At 38.5% G+C, this 15894-nt stretch overlaps 1 protein-coding gene across 2 annotated transcripts in view; it reads right to left on the bottom strand.

Annotated features, from left to right (window-relative positions):
- Positions 1–4632: 4632 nt before the first annotated feature.
- TBCA (tubulin folding cofactor A) overlaps positions 4633–15894 on the bottom strand; it is a 24819-nt gene continuing 13557 nt past the window's right edge. For both annotated transcript variants that reach the window (XM_064642455.1, XM_064642456.1), the window contains exons 2-4: positions 13907–14012; positions 8290–8376; positions 4633–5784 (exon numbers count right to left, since the gene is read on the bottom strand). In XM_064642455.1, the coding sequence (XP_064498525.1) occupies positions 5704–5784; positions 8290–8376; positions 13907–14012 (274 nt within the window). In that variant the 3' untranslated portion in view covers positions 4633–5703. The remainder of the gene's footprint in view (positions 5785–8289; positions 8377–13906; positions 14013–15894) is intronic.

Below are 15894 nucleotides of genomic sequence, written 5' to 3'. Positions count from 1 at the left end.
GTGTCAAAGCTGTAAAAGAGCAGAAAGCCAAGTCACTAAAAGCATCCAGAGGAATTTCATTTTATTTTCATAAACTAATCTACCCACTCACATCTATCTGTGTAAACTAATTACTTTTTTAATTAGATAGCCTTTTTGATTGCTTATGGAGAGCTGTGGTGAAATTTACTGCTAATTATGCAGGGGCAGGAGGAGGCCTCTGGATTGTTAGGAAAGATGAGAAAATTTTATTTCCTTTTGTTGAAATGGAGAGCAAGTAGTAACTGATACATAAATAATGTGCTTATTTTTTCCATTTTCAACCTATTCAGCCTCTGTTAACCTTATTAATTGAGGCTCTTTGCATCTAATGTAAATTGAGGAAATTGAGTTTCCTTGCATCTAATGTAACATCTACAGTAACTTCAGAACAATAAGAAAGCAAAACTGTTGTAACAAAGTTTTTCTTCTTCCTGTTAAAAGTAATGTTTATGTTGAGTGGTTCTAGATTTTGGACATTGGTGATGTTTGCCCTGAAATGCTGGATCCCGGGTGTGCTAGCAAATAACCTGTGAAGTTCAAGAGCTGATTTTTTCACTGTAGTTGAATTTGTATTTAGAAAACAGGTGGAAGGTGGCAATTTCATATCCCTTTCACCATGTCCTCCAAAGTCCTAAGCCCATCATCTGGATTTGTCATGAGACCTCTGTTACGTGTAATAAGAGAGTACAGCCAAGATTGCATGTGAAAGAGAACCCAGAATTGGTTCTGTGTTTTCTGTTCATGGTGTCCTTATAAAGAGTGGGTACTCCCGAGGGATCTGATGGGAGAAGGGTTGTTAAGACAGTTAGGCCATAAATAACATGGTTTCTTCTCCTTTCCCTCAAGTTTGTAGTCCTGCTCTGAGTCTGTATGAAGGGCGAGACTTTCAACAAAATTTGCTAGTTCCCTTGTAGTTGCTTCCAGCAGGCCCCACAGTTCACTTCTTGTCTTGCAAGTTCCATCCTTCTGATTTCAGCTTCAGTTCAAACTTCTGGCCTCTTATCTTTGCCCTGAGCAAGTCGCATTTTCACAAAGTTAACATAAAATAAAATGACAAATGGGAATTTAAGGTATTTGACATTGCATTTTAGTGGAGAGTGTTCAGAAATGCCAATAGTAAGTGGAAAGCCAGACAAAATTATTTCATCTGGATTGTCATCTTGTCCTTTCATTAAGAAGGACTATTTTCAGCTTCTTTGAATCCTGTGTTGTAACATGCAGTCAAGATCTGAAAGGTCTGATACGTATCACTGAAATCCTCTCCTTTGAGGAGTCTCTGGGGATCACCTCTGCGCTGTATTTATAGTTCAGCTGTGTCACAAATCTTTTATATTTTTGAATGAGGGGTAAGTGCTGCTGAGGAAAGGACGGATGCTTGTCCACCTTTTGATGCTTTCCCTAACGTATGAGGCAGGATCAGCTGTCCCTGTATCATGTGTGACAGAGCTGCCTGGTCAAGATCTCCAGGAAGGCATCTCCAACAGAGTCCCTGGGCAGTCTGTTCCAGAACTTCATTTGTCTCAGTTGTTTCCTGATGGAAGAACGCTTCCAGCTTTTTCCCCCCTCATTGTAACTGAAGCTCATTGACTCTTACTCTTTCTGCCAAGCAAAACTTTATTATTTTCCTCCATAACCTTGTATATGCTTGAAGACTATTACCATTGCCACCCTCAGTATTATTCTAGGCTAAAACATCTGGATTTGTTCCTTCTTTTGCAGAAACCATTTTTCAGTCTTTTTAGTTTTCAGTGTTTTCCTTTGAATCTTTCTTATTTGTTCATCCCTTTAGTTGTAGCTTCTAGCTGTGATAATGCTTCTAGATGAAGTCTTTTAATACAAAGGGGAGTGTTAGGGTTGTTGCCCGTGTCTTGTGAGCTAAGCTAATGCATATAACTCACTAAAATTCTTAAGTTTCTTTCAGAAATGTCTAGCTTTTATCTTTTCTTGTGCTTATGCAGTAGAAAATTGCTGCTACCATGTATAATTTTGCTTTTTTTCCTTATTTAAATATGTCCTTGTTGAATGCAGTTTTTTAAACTTTCTCCGGTGGGTCAGAAACCTTTTGATTTCTAATATTGTCCTTGAAGATATTGAACACCCTTGTATCACCCACATATTAAATACACACACTTCCCCTTTCACTTCTTTTGTCATACAGGTCAGTTGAACAGAACTGTACCTTTTGGGGTGATCAGACCATTCAATTTCAGCAGTAAATTTTTGGTAAGTGCCCAGTCTTAAGAGGCTGTGCAGCCACCTGTCATACTAATGTGGTAATTCCAAAGGCCTCAGTCTATTAGGATTAAGTATTTTCCTTGATCTGAACCTTTCGGCTTGCTTGAGTTAGACCAAGGACTTGAATTCTCTCCGCGCACCCCCGAGTGTTACAATGTAGGAGATTGACTGCAGCACAGTTGAAAGGTTTCACCAGAGACATAGACGGTGGGTTGCCAAAACAAGATGTTATTATAAGGAAACAGCAGCTCTGTGTGGTTTATCCTTTATGTGGATTTAACCCAAAACAGCTGTGTACAGTTAGCTCTTTCCCTCTCTTAAAGGATGCTGGAGTCTGAAAACATGCTGCTGTCCTCTCAGACACTTCCAGAGGCAAGAAACTACTTTTAGGTGTGAACATACCTTGATTTTCATCAGTGAGAATGGATATTTTCCATACTGCAGAACATGCTTGTCTTTTGGAGAACTTAGTGATAGGGAAGAGGATCATCCCCCCCTGATGCAATTGTAGGGAGCTAGAAAATAGCTTGGACAGAGAAGTATTAGGCAAGCGGGAGAAACCACTCTACCCCAAGAAACTTTCCCTGGAGATTAAGTGGTAGGTACTCAGTCCCATGTGCCTTTAACTCTGACTGGCACCTTAAGCCATATTACAATGCTACTTCCCTTCAGCCACTATAGGTCACCACTCTATTTAGCTTTTATATTGACCTGCATTTCTTGTGGTACTCAGCAACTGCACATCATTTTTCTGTGGACTTGTTTTCCAGAAGGGTGTATTCTTTCTTCTGAACAAGAGTAATTTTTATTTTGAATTCTGCTTTACCTGGCAGACTCGGCACTTCCCTACAACTCCTTTCAGCTCAGCATTTATTCTCCACTCTCCACTCAATGGCTCCAAGTGAAGAATTACTGCCAGGCTGACTGCAGTTGTCAGCAGAGACATGTAATCTCCTTTGTACACTCCAGCCACCTCTCCCAGTGAAGGTGTGAGAGAATCATTTCCATGGAGTGGAGTCTCTATATTGATAAAACACCTAGTTTAGGGTTATTGATAAGGTTTGATATGGTTATTGATGTGATTTTCTTGTATACTTTCTTCTTTCTCCTGTCTTCTTTCTCCCTCTGTCTGCCAGCTTGCACTACAAGAATAAGAGAGATGATTAAACCTGGTCCTGGCTGGTGTTCTGACCCAAGACGGTGGGATGTTAGACATCAGATCTATTATTGGGTCAGAACCAACTTGTGGGGACTCTGTGTGTGCATGTGTGCACGTGTGTGGAGGGGGAAGGGATGGGTTGAACTTCATGGAGGTAAGGTGGTGTCGTATCCCTCCTGGCAGCCCCTGGAGCCCACATGGAACAGCCCCAGAGTTGCTGTCAGTCACAAACAGCCTGGGAAAACTATAACACACCACATCTGCTGGAGCCCCTAACCCAGCCTCAGATTGGCAGGGACAGTGAGAACACTGTTTCTCACCCTGACCTGGAATCCCAGAGTGGCTGGAAGGGTTGGCCATAGAGACCAGAGCAAATAAAACCAAGGGCATGTGTTTGCCTCGTATCGTGGCACTGCCACTTGGACTTGTGAGAGCTGGTCTTCTACAAGGCTTCAGTGGTAGCTCTAAAATCTATCTCTCCCTCTTTCTCCTCCTCTCTTGTTGATCCCTCTGTTCCTCCTTCTCTGCTCCTTTCTTGATGCTTAGGGTGGTTTGGAGCTGGAGGGATTGGATTTTAATTTAAGCGTTGTTGGTTTATTGGACTTCAGTGTTGTTGCATTAATAGTATATGCTGCGTCAGTATTGTGGTGGAACATTTTGTCTAGCTTGTGTGGTGTCCTTATGAACTTTGGCCAAGTCCCCTTATTTACTACCCTAAATGAATAAAGAAATTCCTTGGGAACAAGCCTGTGGCTTATTCTCTTGACGCTATCTCGAGGTATTAAAGAACCCTGTATCTATATATTAAAGTAAAGCTCTTAGCCAATCCCGTGAGCTGTCAGCTCCTGGGGCTGGAGTTTTACGGGTCCATGGAAGAAACTCGCTGAATGAGTATTCAAAGACAGATGTTTTCCTCAACAGCAGTTCACTTGTGCTATGAGCTGGGAAGTGTCTGCTTGGCAATTACATGCCTAGGACACAATGCTGGTAAGAAGGTATGCGTGTTCTCTTATGAAAACAGTGTCACAAAAGGTTTCACCTCTCAGCCCTGTCTGCTACTGCTCTGGGGACACTTCAAAAGTAGATCATTCTGCAGTCAAATTAGAAATCTTTTGGTGTTGATAACCAGTCAGAGCAGTGCTTAAGAGTGATGGGGAAGTAGACTCCTGTGATTAAGGTACACAAATAGAGGTACTGAAAGAGCAGCTTACTCAAACTCAGGCAAATTAACAAAAAATTTTATTGAGTATTCAATATAGCACCACACAAAAGGTACACTGTGCTTTGTGTTGCCTTTAAGGAACATGCCAGAGCACTTTCAAACTAGAAAAACTAATGTAAAAAGCTTTCTTGTTTTTCAACAGAACTTACTATTTGCTGTAGAGAAGCTACTTTCAAAAACCCACAACTTTTGTACATAACATTTTAATGCTGTTCCAGGCAGACTAAGTATTATTCCCTTACTCATTAGGTCTCTTTCATGTTCTGGAGTTTAAGCTTGGTTCAAAAAAAAATCTCAGGCCAATGTGCTTTCAGGAAAAGTATTTAGTACAGAACTCTTACTACCAGGTGCAACTGACAACATACTAGTCACCTGCTAAATTCTGTTTCTTGAAAAGTAACAGAATTTTTGAGCAATGGTAATTATGTGGATTGGGCTTTACAAATCAATCTAAGTCAAATGAGAAAGATTTGGAATCAGCTTTTAATTTTGTCTTGGGCTCAAAGATAAACAAGGAGTACATACTTGAAAATATTATAGAAAAACTGCATCATAGAAAAAAGATGGGTGACTGTGAAGGGTCATTTAGTCCATATTCTCTTTCAGTACAACTTGTTATGCTATAATGGCTTTAAATTATTTCATATATAAGGTGCTTCTGCAGCCCATATCAGGGGCAGGAACTAGATGGAACCCTTCCAGTCCAAACCATTCTGTAATGCTATTTCATTCTGAAGTATTTACTAGTCCCTCGCATAACCAAACTTTGTTTCTTAGCCTGAATTGTTCAGATTAAGTTCTGTATATCAGCTATTACACTTACATTAAATGGGCTTTATTTTTCCTTTTTTTAGTTGAGGTGAACTGGAAACACATCTGTTTTGCCTGAATATGGAACACACAAATGTTTCAGAACATCCTTTATTTGATGCGTCTTGCAGTTAGAGAAAGGCCAGTTTGCATAAAGGGAACCTTAGCAAGTCAATAATAGTAGTAGAACCATAGTAAAATGAAAGTATGGAATGGACCCCGTGCTAATGCATATAAAGAGAGTACTGGAAAACTGCTAGGCTTCCAGCTTCACTGACTCCAGTATGGAACGTGCTTCTTTATACTCTTCAGCTTCTTCCAATTCTTTTTCATTTTCCTGGAATTAAAAACAACATTTTTGAGTATTCTGAAAATAACTGCTGTGGGATTAAATTTAAGAAGGTAACTATGGAAAAAACCTGGTAACAGCAGATGAGAAGGTTGAGGTAACCGCGTTTTTGTCTCACTGGCAGCCTCTCTTTCCACACCTCTCAAGTGCATGGATAGGAACCTAGGGAGCAAAGTCCCTCCCATTGTAAGTAAAGATCAGGCTCACAACCACCTGAGGAACCTGAATGTACATAAGTCTGTAGGACCCAGTAGGATGCCTCCCAGAGTCCTGAGGTAATTGGCTGATGTAGTTACCAAGCCCTCCTCCATGATATTTGTAAAGCTGTGGCAGTCCAGTGAAGTCCTTGAAGACTGGAAAAAGGGAAACATCTCTAAGCTGGAGAGATGGATTTGATGGGTAGACAGTTTAGTGGCTAAAGAGTGGTGCCGCTGACACACCTGATGCCATCCAGAGCAACCTGGACAAGCTCAAGAAGTGGGCCCATGTGAATCTCATGAGGTTTAACAAGGTCAAGTGCAAGATGCTGCACCTGGGTCTGAGCAACCCCCAGTATCAATAAAGGTTCAGGATGAAGGAATTGAGAGCAGCCCTGCTGAGAAGGACTTGGGGGTGCTGGTGGATAAGAGGCTGGACATGACCCAGCAATGTGCACTCACAGCCCAGAAAGTCAGTTGTATCCTGGGCTGCATCAAAAGCAGTGTGGGCAGCAGGTCAAGGGAGGGAATTCTGCCTCTCTGCTCTGCTCTGGTGAGACTCCACCTGGAGCCCTGCATCCATCTCTGGGGTCCTCAGTCCAGACATTGACCTGTTAGAATGAGTCCAGAGGAGGGCTACCAGGATGATCAGAGGGCTGGAGCAGCTCCCCTATAACAAAAGGCTCAGAGAGTTGGGGCTGTATAGCCTGGAGAAGAGAAGGCTCTGGAGAGACCTTCTAGCACCTTGTAGTACTTAGAGGGGGCCTACAAGAAAGATGGGAACAGACCTTTTAGAAGGGCCTGTTGCAATAAGACAAGGGGTGATGGGTTTAAGCTAAAAGAAGGTAGATTCAGACTAGATATAAGGAAGATGTTTTTTACAGTGAGGGTGACAAAACACTGTTAACAGGTTGCCTAGAGAGGTGGTAGGTGCTACATCCCTGTAAACATTCAGGATGGGCCTATGAGCAACCTGATCTCGTTGAAGATATCCCTGCTCATTGCAAGGGGGTTGGACTAGATGACCTTTAAAGGTCCCTTCCAACCCGAACCATTCTATGAAATGAGAGATAAATCATTTTTGAAAACATAAGTTCTGTGTGACTCAAAGCACAGGTAAATTCTTTAATCCTACTTAAGGTCCAGTATAATACCTGTCATGTGGAAGCAGATTTGACCTGTGCATACCTTTATTTTATTGTGTTAAATATTTAAAATCAAGGAACCAATAAGAACAAACCTCACACAGAGAGTACTCTTAGGAAAAAGCTTAAGTAGACTGACAACTGAAAAAACACACCATGATACAGTAAATTTTAATAAAAGCATTGAAGGTGAGCTAAGCAAAGAAAGCAACACCTGAAGACTTTCAAATTCTTAACAACAATAGTAACTGCCCCCATTCCTTAAGTTTGCATAGCACACTATAAACCAATAGTACTGTTTCTGCATGCCACTGAAATCTAGACTGGCTAACTGTTAAGTAACTAGTTGACTGACAAAAGAACCCTAAATCTTGCCAGGTACTAAACATTTATTTTGGAAAGCAGTAGAAGCAAAAGACCTGAGAATAGGATACCTTGAGTTTTCCGTTAAAAAAAGTATTTGCATTTTAGCCATCAGTATATCTGGGGCTTAATGTAGGGCATATATTTTTAGCCCCACAATAGCATTTACACATGTAGCTGCATCCTTGATGACAAGGCACCTTTAAAAATAAGCATGATCATCTCAAAACTTGGTATAGTTTCAGTTAATCTATTTGTACAAGATACTTTTCATTCCTGCAGGTATTTGTATCTTAAAAACATGGCACTACTGCTCACTTCACTAATAAACCATAAAGCAAGGACTCATCTGACTTGTTTTTTGTCCATAGCATAATAAAAGTAGTAAGCAAAGTATTTTGACTATTTCAGTTCACTACAAGCATAATACATACATCTACACTATCTGTAAAACCAATTAACTGTTTTTTCTGATGATGGAACTAGCACAGGAATTCTGAGTCTGTTCTGACAGTTTTGTATTTAAACTGTTGAGTGTACATTCCATTAAAGACAGCTTCCACTATTCTAACACACACAGTTGTCACAGACTGAAGATCAAGTCTGCAAAGACAGTTACTAAAAGTGAAATACTGCTACGTTACAGGATTCTAGTCTTGGAACCTATAAACAGTAATTCTTCAATCCAGTTTTAATTTGCTGCAGTTGCACTGCAGACAGCCGTGTTTATCCAGGTCACCCAGGAACAGCAGAACTTCTTGATCAGTGGGGTATGGTGCTATACTCACTAGTAGTTGAGTAAGCTCTGCGTGTGCAACTTCTAGTCTGCGCTGGCAGTCCGGAATCATCATTCGTGACTCTTGTAAGATCTCGATCTGTGAAAATCAGAAGCCAGTAAGAATGTATTCCAGATAAAAACATTATCTTTTAAGATAAGTTTTTACTCTGAAAAATCAGCAGTCCAGTCATTATCGAGGAACTTCAGAACAGTTGCACCCATTTTCTGAATAGGCTTTTTTATTAAAAGACACACACTTAGCATAATTGTTTAAAACTCTTTTAATTTACAGGACACTTCCATTTACTCTGTACTTAATTAAATATAAAGTATTAGGCGCAAAAGAGTATTTAGAATAATTTTTCCCTTAGGAAAAAGTACTGCCTGGTAAGGTTTCCATACACCATTTGTTAAAAAGTCTATTTAAAACAAACTTTCTCCTGCTGTCATGAAGCAGCTTCATCCAAAATGGGATCAGCTGGTTATATAAATATCTCCTGCATCTTTTGGGTAATAAAGAAAAAGAGTGTTCAGATAATACCCCATAGAGATAATTACTGCATGAAAAAAGTTATTGAGTTATTGATCACATTGTGTGCAGACTGCAGGAGGCTCTGACTGAAAGACAAAGGTAAAGAAAAATGAAAAGCAAAGACCAGCAGGCTCATATTTTTGATGCTTATCATGCATAAAAAGTTATTACTTATCCTTGTGCTTCATTTTAGGAGAAAGATTATTCTCACCATGCACTTTGAACAAAATTACTAAACTGGCACCCCACTGAATCTGAAAATCTTGCCGCCTCCTAAAGAAAACAACTTCAGTCTTAAAAAACGGAACATTTGCTTCATGGAACATTTCTGGATCCAAAATCCAACCATTGAGAAGGAAAGGTGTGCAGAGTTGTTCAGTAATACTAAATCTATTTAGAAATGAAAATCTGTTAGACATTTAAATATGAAACATACAATACATTCAGGACAACGCTCAACAGAAGACATTTCCTTTAAATGGCTTATTTCACTCTGTCATTCCTTTGCTGTTATTGTCCTTTTAGTGTAACTGCTGCTGTGCCAAAGGGTCATTGTAAAAAGGATGTTAAGCTATAGCTAAGAATGTATTTATGCACTCAGGAAGGCCTTATGTAGTAAGACATTATCACCATGTTTTGAAGTGTCATATATTTAAGTTCTTATGTCAAGTCGGTTTTGAGAGAAAAAACTTAGTTTCTAATTTTAGACTTTCATCAGTGAGTATAACATCCACAGAACGAGGTGTGCCATAAACTGTATGAGATGCTGCCTTCTACTTTATGTAGTAGAAATTTCTTGTATAAAGAATACCTACAAGAGTGAGAATATCCAACAATTACTTCCTTGAGCCGGCACTACTAAATATTTGTTTGTTGTAAAGCTGGTAGGTGAGATGAAAAGTAGTAACTTGTTTGATATGTGCCACTAGATAAGCTATCTGGGAAGGCATATAAATCTAGAATCTGTAAGCTGTAGTTCTGCCTGCTCTGAGAAACAAAATGTAGTGATAATAGTGAGAGGGAGAGAGAGTAACAGAACCCAAGAGGAACAAGTGTTGCTCGGTGCAACTGCTTACCAACTGCTAACTGATACTCATTCCATCCCCAAGCAGTAATTGGCATCTCCCAGCCAATTCCCCCAGTTTTATATACTGAGCATGACATCCTATAATATGGAATATCCCTGTGGCCAGTCTGGGTCACCTGTTCTGACTATGGTCCCTCATGGCTTTTTGTGCACCTGCTCAACTGGCAGAGCACAAGACAGCAAAAAGTCCTTAACTTAGGGTAAATGCTACTTAGCAACAACTAAAACATCAGTGTGTTATCAACATTTATTTTCATATTAAAAAACCAGTACTGTACCAGCTACTAGGAAGAAAATTAACTCTGTCCCAGCTGAAATCAGGACAGTATGTTACAAAGGAAGTTATAACATGAAGTTGATCTAACTTTGCAAAGAATCATAAATATCTGCAAAGTTTTTGTGAATTACAGTGTCAAACAGAATTATTAAAAATCTGGAGTAACTGAAGTGCATCTAAATACAGTGTTAAGACAAACGATAAAGCACAAAAATGTGTACAGAGAGAAACAAATTGAGCTTGTTGTCAATAAGTGCACATAGGACCAAAAGAGCTCTTGTGGCTACAATGAGGATGACATCCCCTTTCTTCAGGTGTACTGAAAAAGCCAGTTAAACAAATCTCTTCAACCCACGATGTTTCTAGTCAGTTGTCTTTCAGGACTAAAGCTATTTCTACTAAAGGAACAGGTGTCTGGCATATTTCAAAATAAAACAGCTTCCTCAGATGTGATGGAGCTCTTTAACTGTTGGGTTGTATATAGCCTATCTACTAAACATGATTGGAAATTGTAAATTGGATCAGATGTCAAAAGAAGTATTTGCTTAATGCACTACTGGGTAGCCTTCAATCCATTTTCCATAAATTTCAGACTGCAGTGACAGATAAGACAGAGCAGATGCAAACACACAGATTCACCTACCATTTGCTTAGTAGGAAGGGCACCATAACTAAAATCAGACAATTTACACATTCAAAATAAGCATCAAGACCAAACCTGTGAGAAACAGCTGAGGGAGTAACGACCAGGCTTTAAACATTAGCAACTTATATTTTTAGCATGTTCCACAATGAAAGCTCAAAGCTATTTTAACTTTCGACATAACGGAGCTGTTAGATCAGGCAGATTCTCTACTTTTGGATCACCCAAGCGCTTAGACAGAAACAAATTTTTGATAATTTAAGAATACAGTAAATGTTACTTTATATGAGTGCTGGTACCTGTAACAGGAAGCAATTTTGCTCAGCCTGACATGCATTGTATTAGTGAGGATACCAGTTTTATCAGCTTCAAAAAGACAGAAGCAGAGTTTATAGATTTGGGTTTTTTCCCCAGCTGACCCAGATCTATCTAAGAGATTTAGAGATATGCAGATCCACAAATAATTTGAAAACAACAAGAAGAAAACTTCAACAGGGCTCTCTGTCCTTCCTTGCTCTTAGGAGGACAGCCTGATAAACTACTGGGTCACAGGATATAGAGACTGTGTTGTTTCACATGACAGGAGTGGTGGTCTAAACAGAAGAGACAGCTAATAACCATGGTAAATGTAAATGACTCATACATGTACCAATTACATATACACACATGAATATATATTCTTTATTATGTGAGAGTATTTAAAAACTCTCAAATAATCACTTGTCCACTAACTGTTGCACAGCAATCTTGAAATTATAAGCTTGGTCAGCATCTACGAGCACTGCAAGAAAACTATTCTTTTTGTTTTTCTGATATTGAATCTGCTCCTTATTAAGCAAGTCACTCTGGACAGTGCACGTGAAGGCCAGCATCTAACCACTGCCAACCAACCCTGCTGGTCACTGCCTCAGCTAGAGAACACTTGAGTCCACAGGAACCACAAGCTGCCCCACTGCACAAGGAGTTAGAAGAAAAATACTAAGTCAAACCCTACTGTTTGACAAAGGGATCCCTCATTACGGACCACACACACCCTAAAGACTACATGTGCTGTAGGAATGGCACTATCCACTTTCAAGCAAAATCTGCCATATTCACTTTGGTACTGTAAAAGCATATGTTCTACTTGTGAGTTGTAACCAGAAAACTGCAAGTAATGCTTTTAAGCTTTCTAAGCATCTCTCCATGAACTCTCTATTGATTTGTATGTATATTTATTTATATATATATATATATATATATATATATATATATCTCATTTGGCTAATACTTCAGCTACAGTAATAGTTAAAACTATTCTCGTAGTCTCAAATGATTGAATTCATTCCCATTCCCCAAATGTTACTTTTTATTACCAAAGACTACAACTGTATTTTAAGAGTTATTCAGATTAGAAATTAACTAATAGCAATTCTTAAAATGTGTAACTACAGATATTTTTCCTGAAAAAAATCTCAAACTCTTAACTCTAGCCAATATATCATTCTGAGCAAACTCCTGGTATTATATAACTTTCTTTAGAATAGCAGATTTGATCCTAGGAAAAGTGTGCACATTCTTTCTGAGCTGCCACATTTTTAATAACCTAAAATATTATGAAATTCCAGACAAATAAGAAGTGAAGATGTCATTGGAGGAACTGCTTGCTTTCAAAGTGGATCAGGCAATTTCTGAATGAATGAATGCTGTTTTCTGTGAAGGCTTTTGTCATTGGTGTCTGAGAATACCTTCAAGTAGTATGGAACATTTCATTTCAGCAGAAGTTCACAGCCACCGCTGTTTTTGACTTTGATGATATCTTGCAGGTCACTGCGGAAATACCATGGTGCAGTCAAATAATCTGATGAATGGACGACACTAAAAATGGGAATTGCATTCATTAGTTCTTGTTAGCACCAGCGGATCTTCAGAAAGGCTACTGTGTTGTAAGGATCTTCAAGTCTCAGTCTGTTGTGAGGCAGAAGACAGCTCCGCTCTATGAAATAAAATTTTCTTCTTGTATACCAATTCTTTATTTGTATAATAAAGAATTCATAATGAAAGCAAGGCAGGACATAGACACATGAACTGAAATACAAACTTACTGAAAAAAGCTGGTTTAGCTTGCTCTAAAAATTCCTTCTCCTATCTTTTGTTAATTTTATATTTGAGTTTTGCTTAACCAATTCTTCCATTGTTTAAAAATGAAGATAGGACACCAGTAGATTATGTGTTAGAACAAGAGGCCAACAGACTGTTAAAAAAAAGTGAAATTAATTTTAATTTACAGTTTTAGTTTCTGAGAAGATTTGAGAGAAAACATCTGGGAAATGCTTGGGGAAAAAACATAGTTAAAAGGTAACATAGTTAGTTGAAAGAATATGAAGACCACAGTGAAACATGGACATTTCACACTTCTGTGAAGAATAAACACAAATCTCCCAAACTCTAGCTGCCTCCCAGGGAGAAAGAAATGTGACACTTCTTCCAAAATGGTATGTACCAACTGTCTGCAACCACTATTCTTGTGGGACACCTTCTGAGAAAAAATGTAGTCATACTGTAATAGTAACCCTAAATCATATTCTTGAGCAGATGAAAACATAGCATGTCTCTTCTCAGTCAGTGACTTCACTACAAACTCCAGCAGCTCTTGGGGAGCAGCTGCATACCCACTTTCTTTGATGCCTGGGAATTTACCAGAAGAATACTAGTATCCTCAAGAGTTGAAATGTTTCATCTTCATATTAACTACCAAGCATTCTCACTTTGCTGTAACATTTGCTGTAACAACAAGCACTTGGTTTACCTATATCCATCCAGACCGTGTATTTACTACAGGTTCTTGGTATTTCTGAGAAAGAGTTCATGATGGCCTCAGATGCACTGTTTGTGAGTGACAGCCATCCTGACACGAAGTGCTAAGTAATAATCCGTACGCAGTCTCCTTATAATTTAACAGTTTAAGGAAGTTTCTACAGCTGCTTATTATGACTTTTGTAATTGACAGGATTTTAGTCTAGTATTTATATAACAGGAACAGTAGATTCTTGTATTTAAGGATTAAATGAAAACAAGAATTTTATAAAACAAGTTCTAGGATAGTTACCTGCTTCTTAATTCCATAATCATCACATGCTTCAGCTTTCATTTTTTCAATCTTTTCTTCTTGCTGTTTTGCTTCTTTTTCATACATAACTTTTTCTTTTGCCAACCTGCAATTAAACCAAGTGACTGTGTTAATCTGGTTCTATTACAGTAAAAGGTAAGATCACTGATAACAGCCTCCTGCCCAAAAGCTGCAGCAGGGGTAAGATAATACACAGTTTTATAAAAAAAGGCTCTTAACCACTGCCAAAAACTACATGTAGGAAATGCCAAATTCAACTATAACGTCTAAAGATTCTTATGAGAATATTTTAAATTTAAAAATTAGTTTAAAGATTATTTGTGGACTTATCTACACAGAATATCTCAAAAAAACTTTGTATTGCTACTTCGTTTCAAATGCCTAACAGAAATAGAAAGCTGCCTTGTGGATCTGCATCAGTGCTGATGAAGATGGTAGTTCAGAGAAGAAAGCTATGTATCTCGAAATATTAAATGTGTGCAAAGACAACAACTGCCAGACTTTCTCAACATCATCCCACTTCTAATAGTTTTGCAGGTCAATTGACCTGTACTGGCTGTTGCAGTAACATAGTCTTTCCTCTTCCCCATTCCTTCCTAAATAAGACCACTGCACCTGCATTGTTAGGTGAATAATGACAGACGTTATTTTCAGTAGTAACTTTGAAAAAAGTTATCATGTTAATGAAAAAAACAGCACTTTAAAGTTCACCAGGATCCCCTAATGTTATTTTTCCTCATCACTACATTTCATACCATTAAATGCACTATTTCCCATAATATTTTTCATACAAAATAACGAAAAGTGAAATTTCCAAATTACACCATAGCCTCACAGTCTTGTGGTTATTTGAGTATTTTCTCCATTTACCTTGATAATGGTTTGGGGGTTACAGACAAAAATAACAGTCCCATAATTTACATTACAACCGTTTTCTTTATGTCCTGTCTTTTAAAGGAAAAAAAAATTCCATTTTCTAATCCTAATAATGGACCTACACTTGGGAGTAGAGTGCTTTTTGCTAACTAGTATAGATTCAAGAGTAACGTAAATAACTTTGAAGAGAAATATTAAGGTAGTGTGATGCCCTGCAGTAATTTTTACATTGCAATCCCATTATTAAACTTTAGTATTTGTTGTTACTGCAATTTTGCTGTTGCATCTCCTACTTTATTAGTTATGTTCATTAGGTATATACTGGATTACATAATAATAGATCTGAACCAGAACATTCTTCAGTATCTGAAAAATAAAGGAGTCATTTCTCATCAGCTTATTCAGGACCAGAACAAACACTGAAATGCTGCTGTAGACCTGAGGTCATGCCAAAGGAAATCCTTCCCCAAACAAAAGAACCTGATCAGCCTATAGAAGATTAAGGAGAATTTAACATCCAAAAGAACATAATCAGATCTAAGAAGCAAAGAATATATTACACAAATGAAAAGAGAATAAATAAAGGTCTAGTTGAGAGCTTCATGATCACATTAGTGCATCAGAGCAAATTCATTCATAATTTGCCACAGTTAAGTGCCCTACTAGAAGTTCTGAGGATGGACAGAATGTTATTGCGGTGACAAGAACCTTTTGTGAACTGAAGCTGCCACAAAAGCACCACTGCAGTTGTATTGCAAGAAAAATTCCACGGAGAATATAGTGATAATGCAATAGCAGGAACTCTCCCTGCTTTTGACAGAGTTTACATCATCAAAAATTGTTTCACTAAAATAGCCTGAAGAGGTGGCTCTACAGCAGTTGGCTGGGCTGTGGCAACCTGAACTTTTTTCAACCCCTGTGGAGTCACACCATAAGAGGGCCTTCAGCCTTACAGAGCAGCTTTAACGGCGTGTAGAGCACATACTGTAGGTATTGACTAGGCCAGTTGCTACAAGCAGGCCAAGTACTAGCTCTGAGAAGTAGTACTAGGGTAAGATAGGCATCTAATTACTAATAATAAAGACACTAAA

The sequence above is a fragment of the Pseudopipra pipra genome, chromosome Z (genome assembly GCF_036250125.1).
Source record: "Pseudopipra pipra isolate bDixPip1 chromosome Z, bDixPip1.hap1, whole genome shotgun sequence".
In the NCBI taxonomy this organism is placed as follows: domain Eukaryota; kingdom Metazoa; phylum Chordata; class Aves; order Passeriformes; family Pipridae; genus Pseudopipra; species Pseudopipra pipra.
The sequence above is the reverse complement of the archived record's forward strand: the minus strand, read 5'-3'. Positions and strand labels throughout refer to the sequence as shown.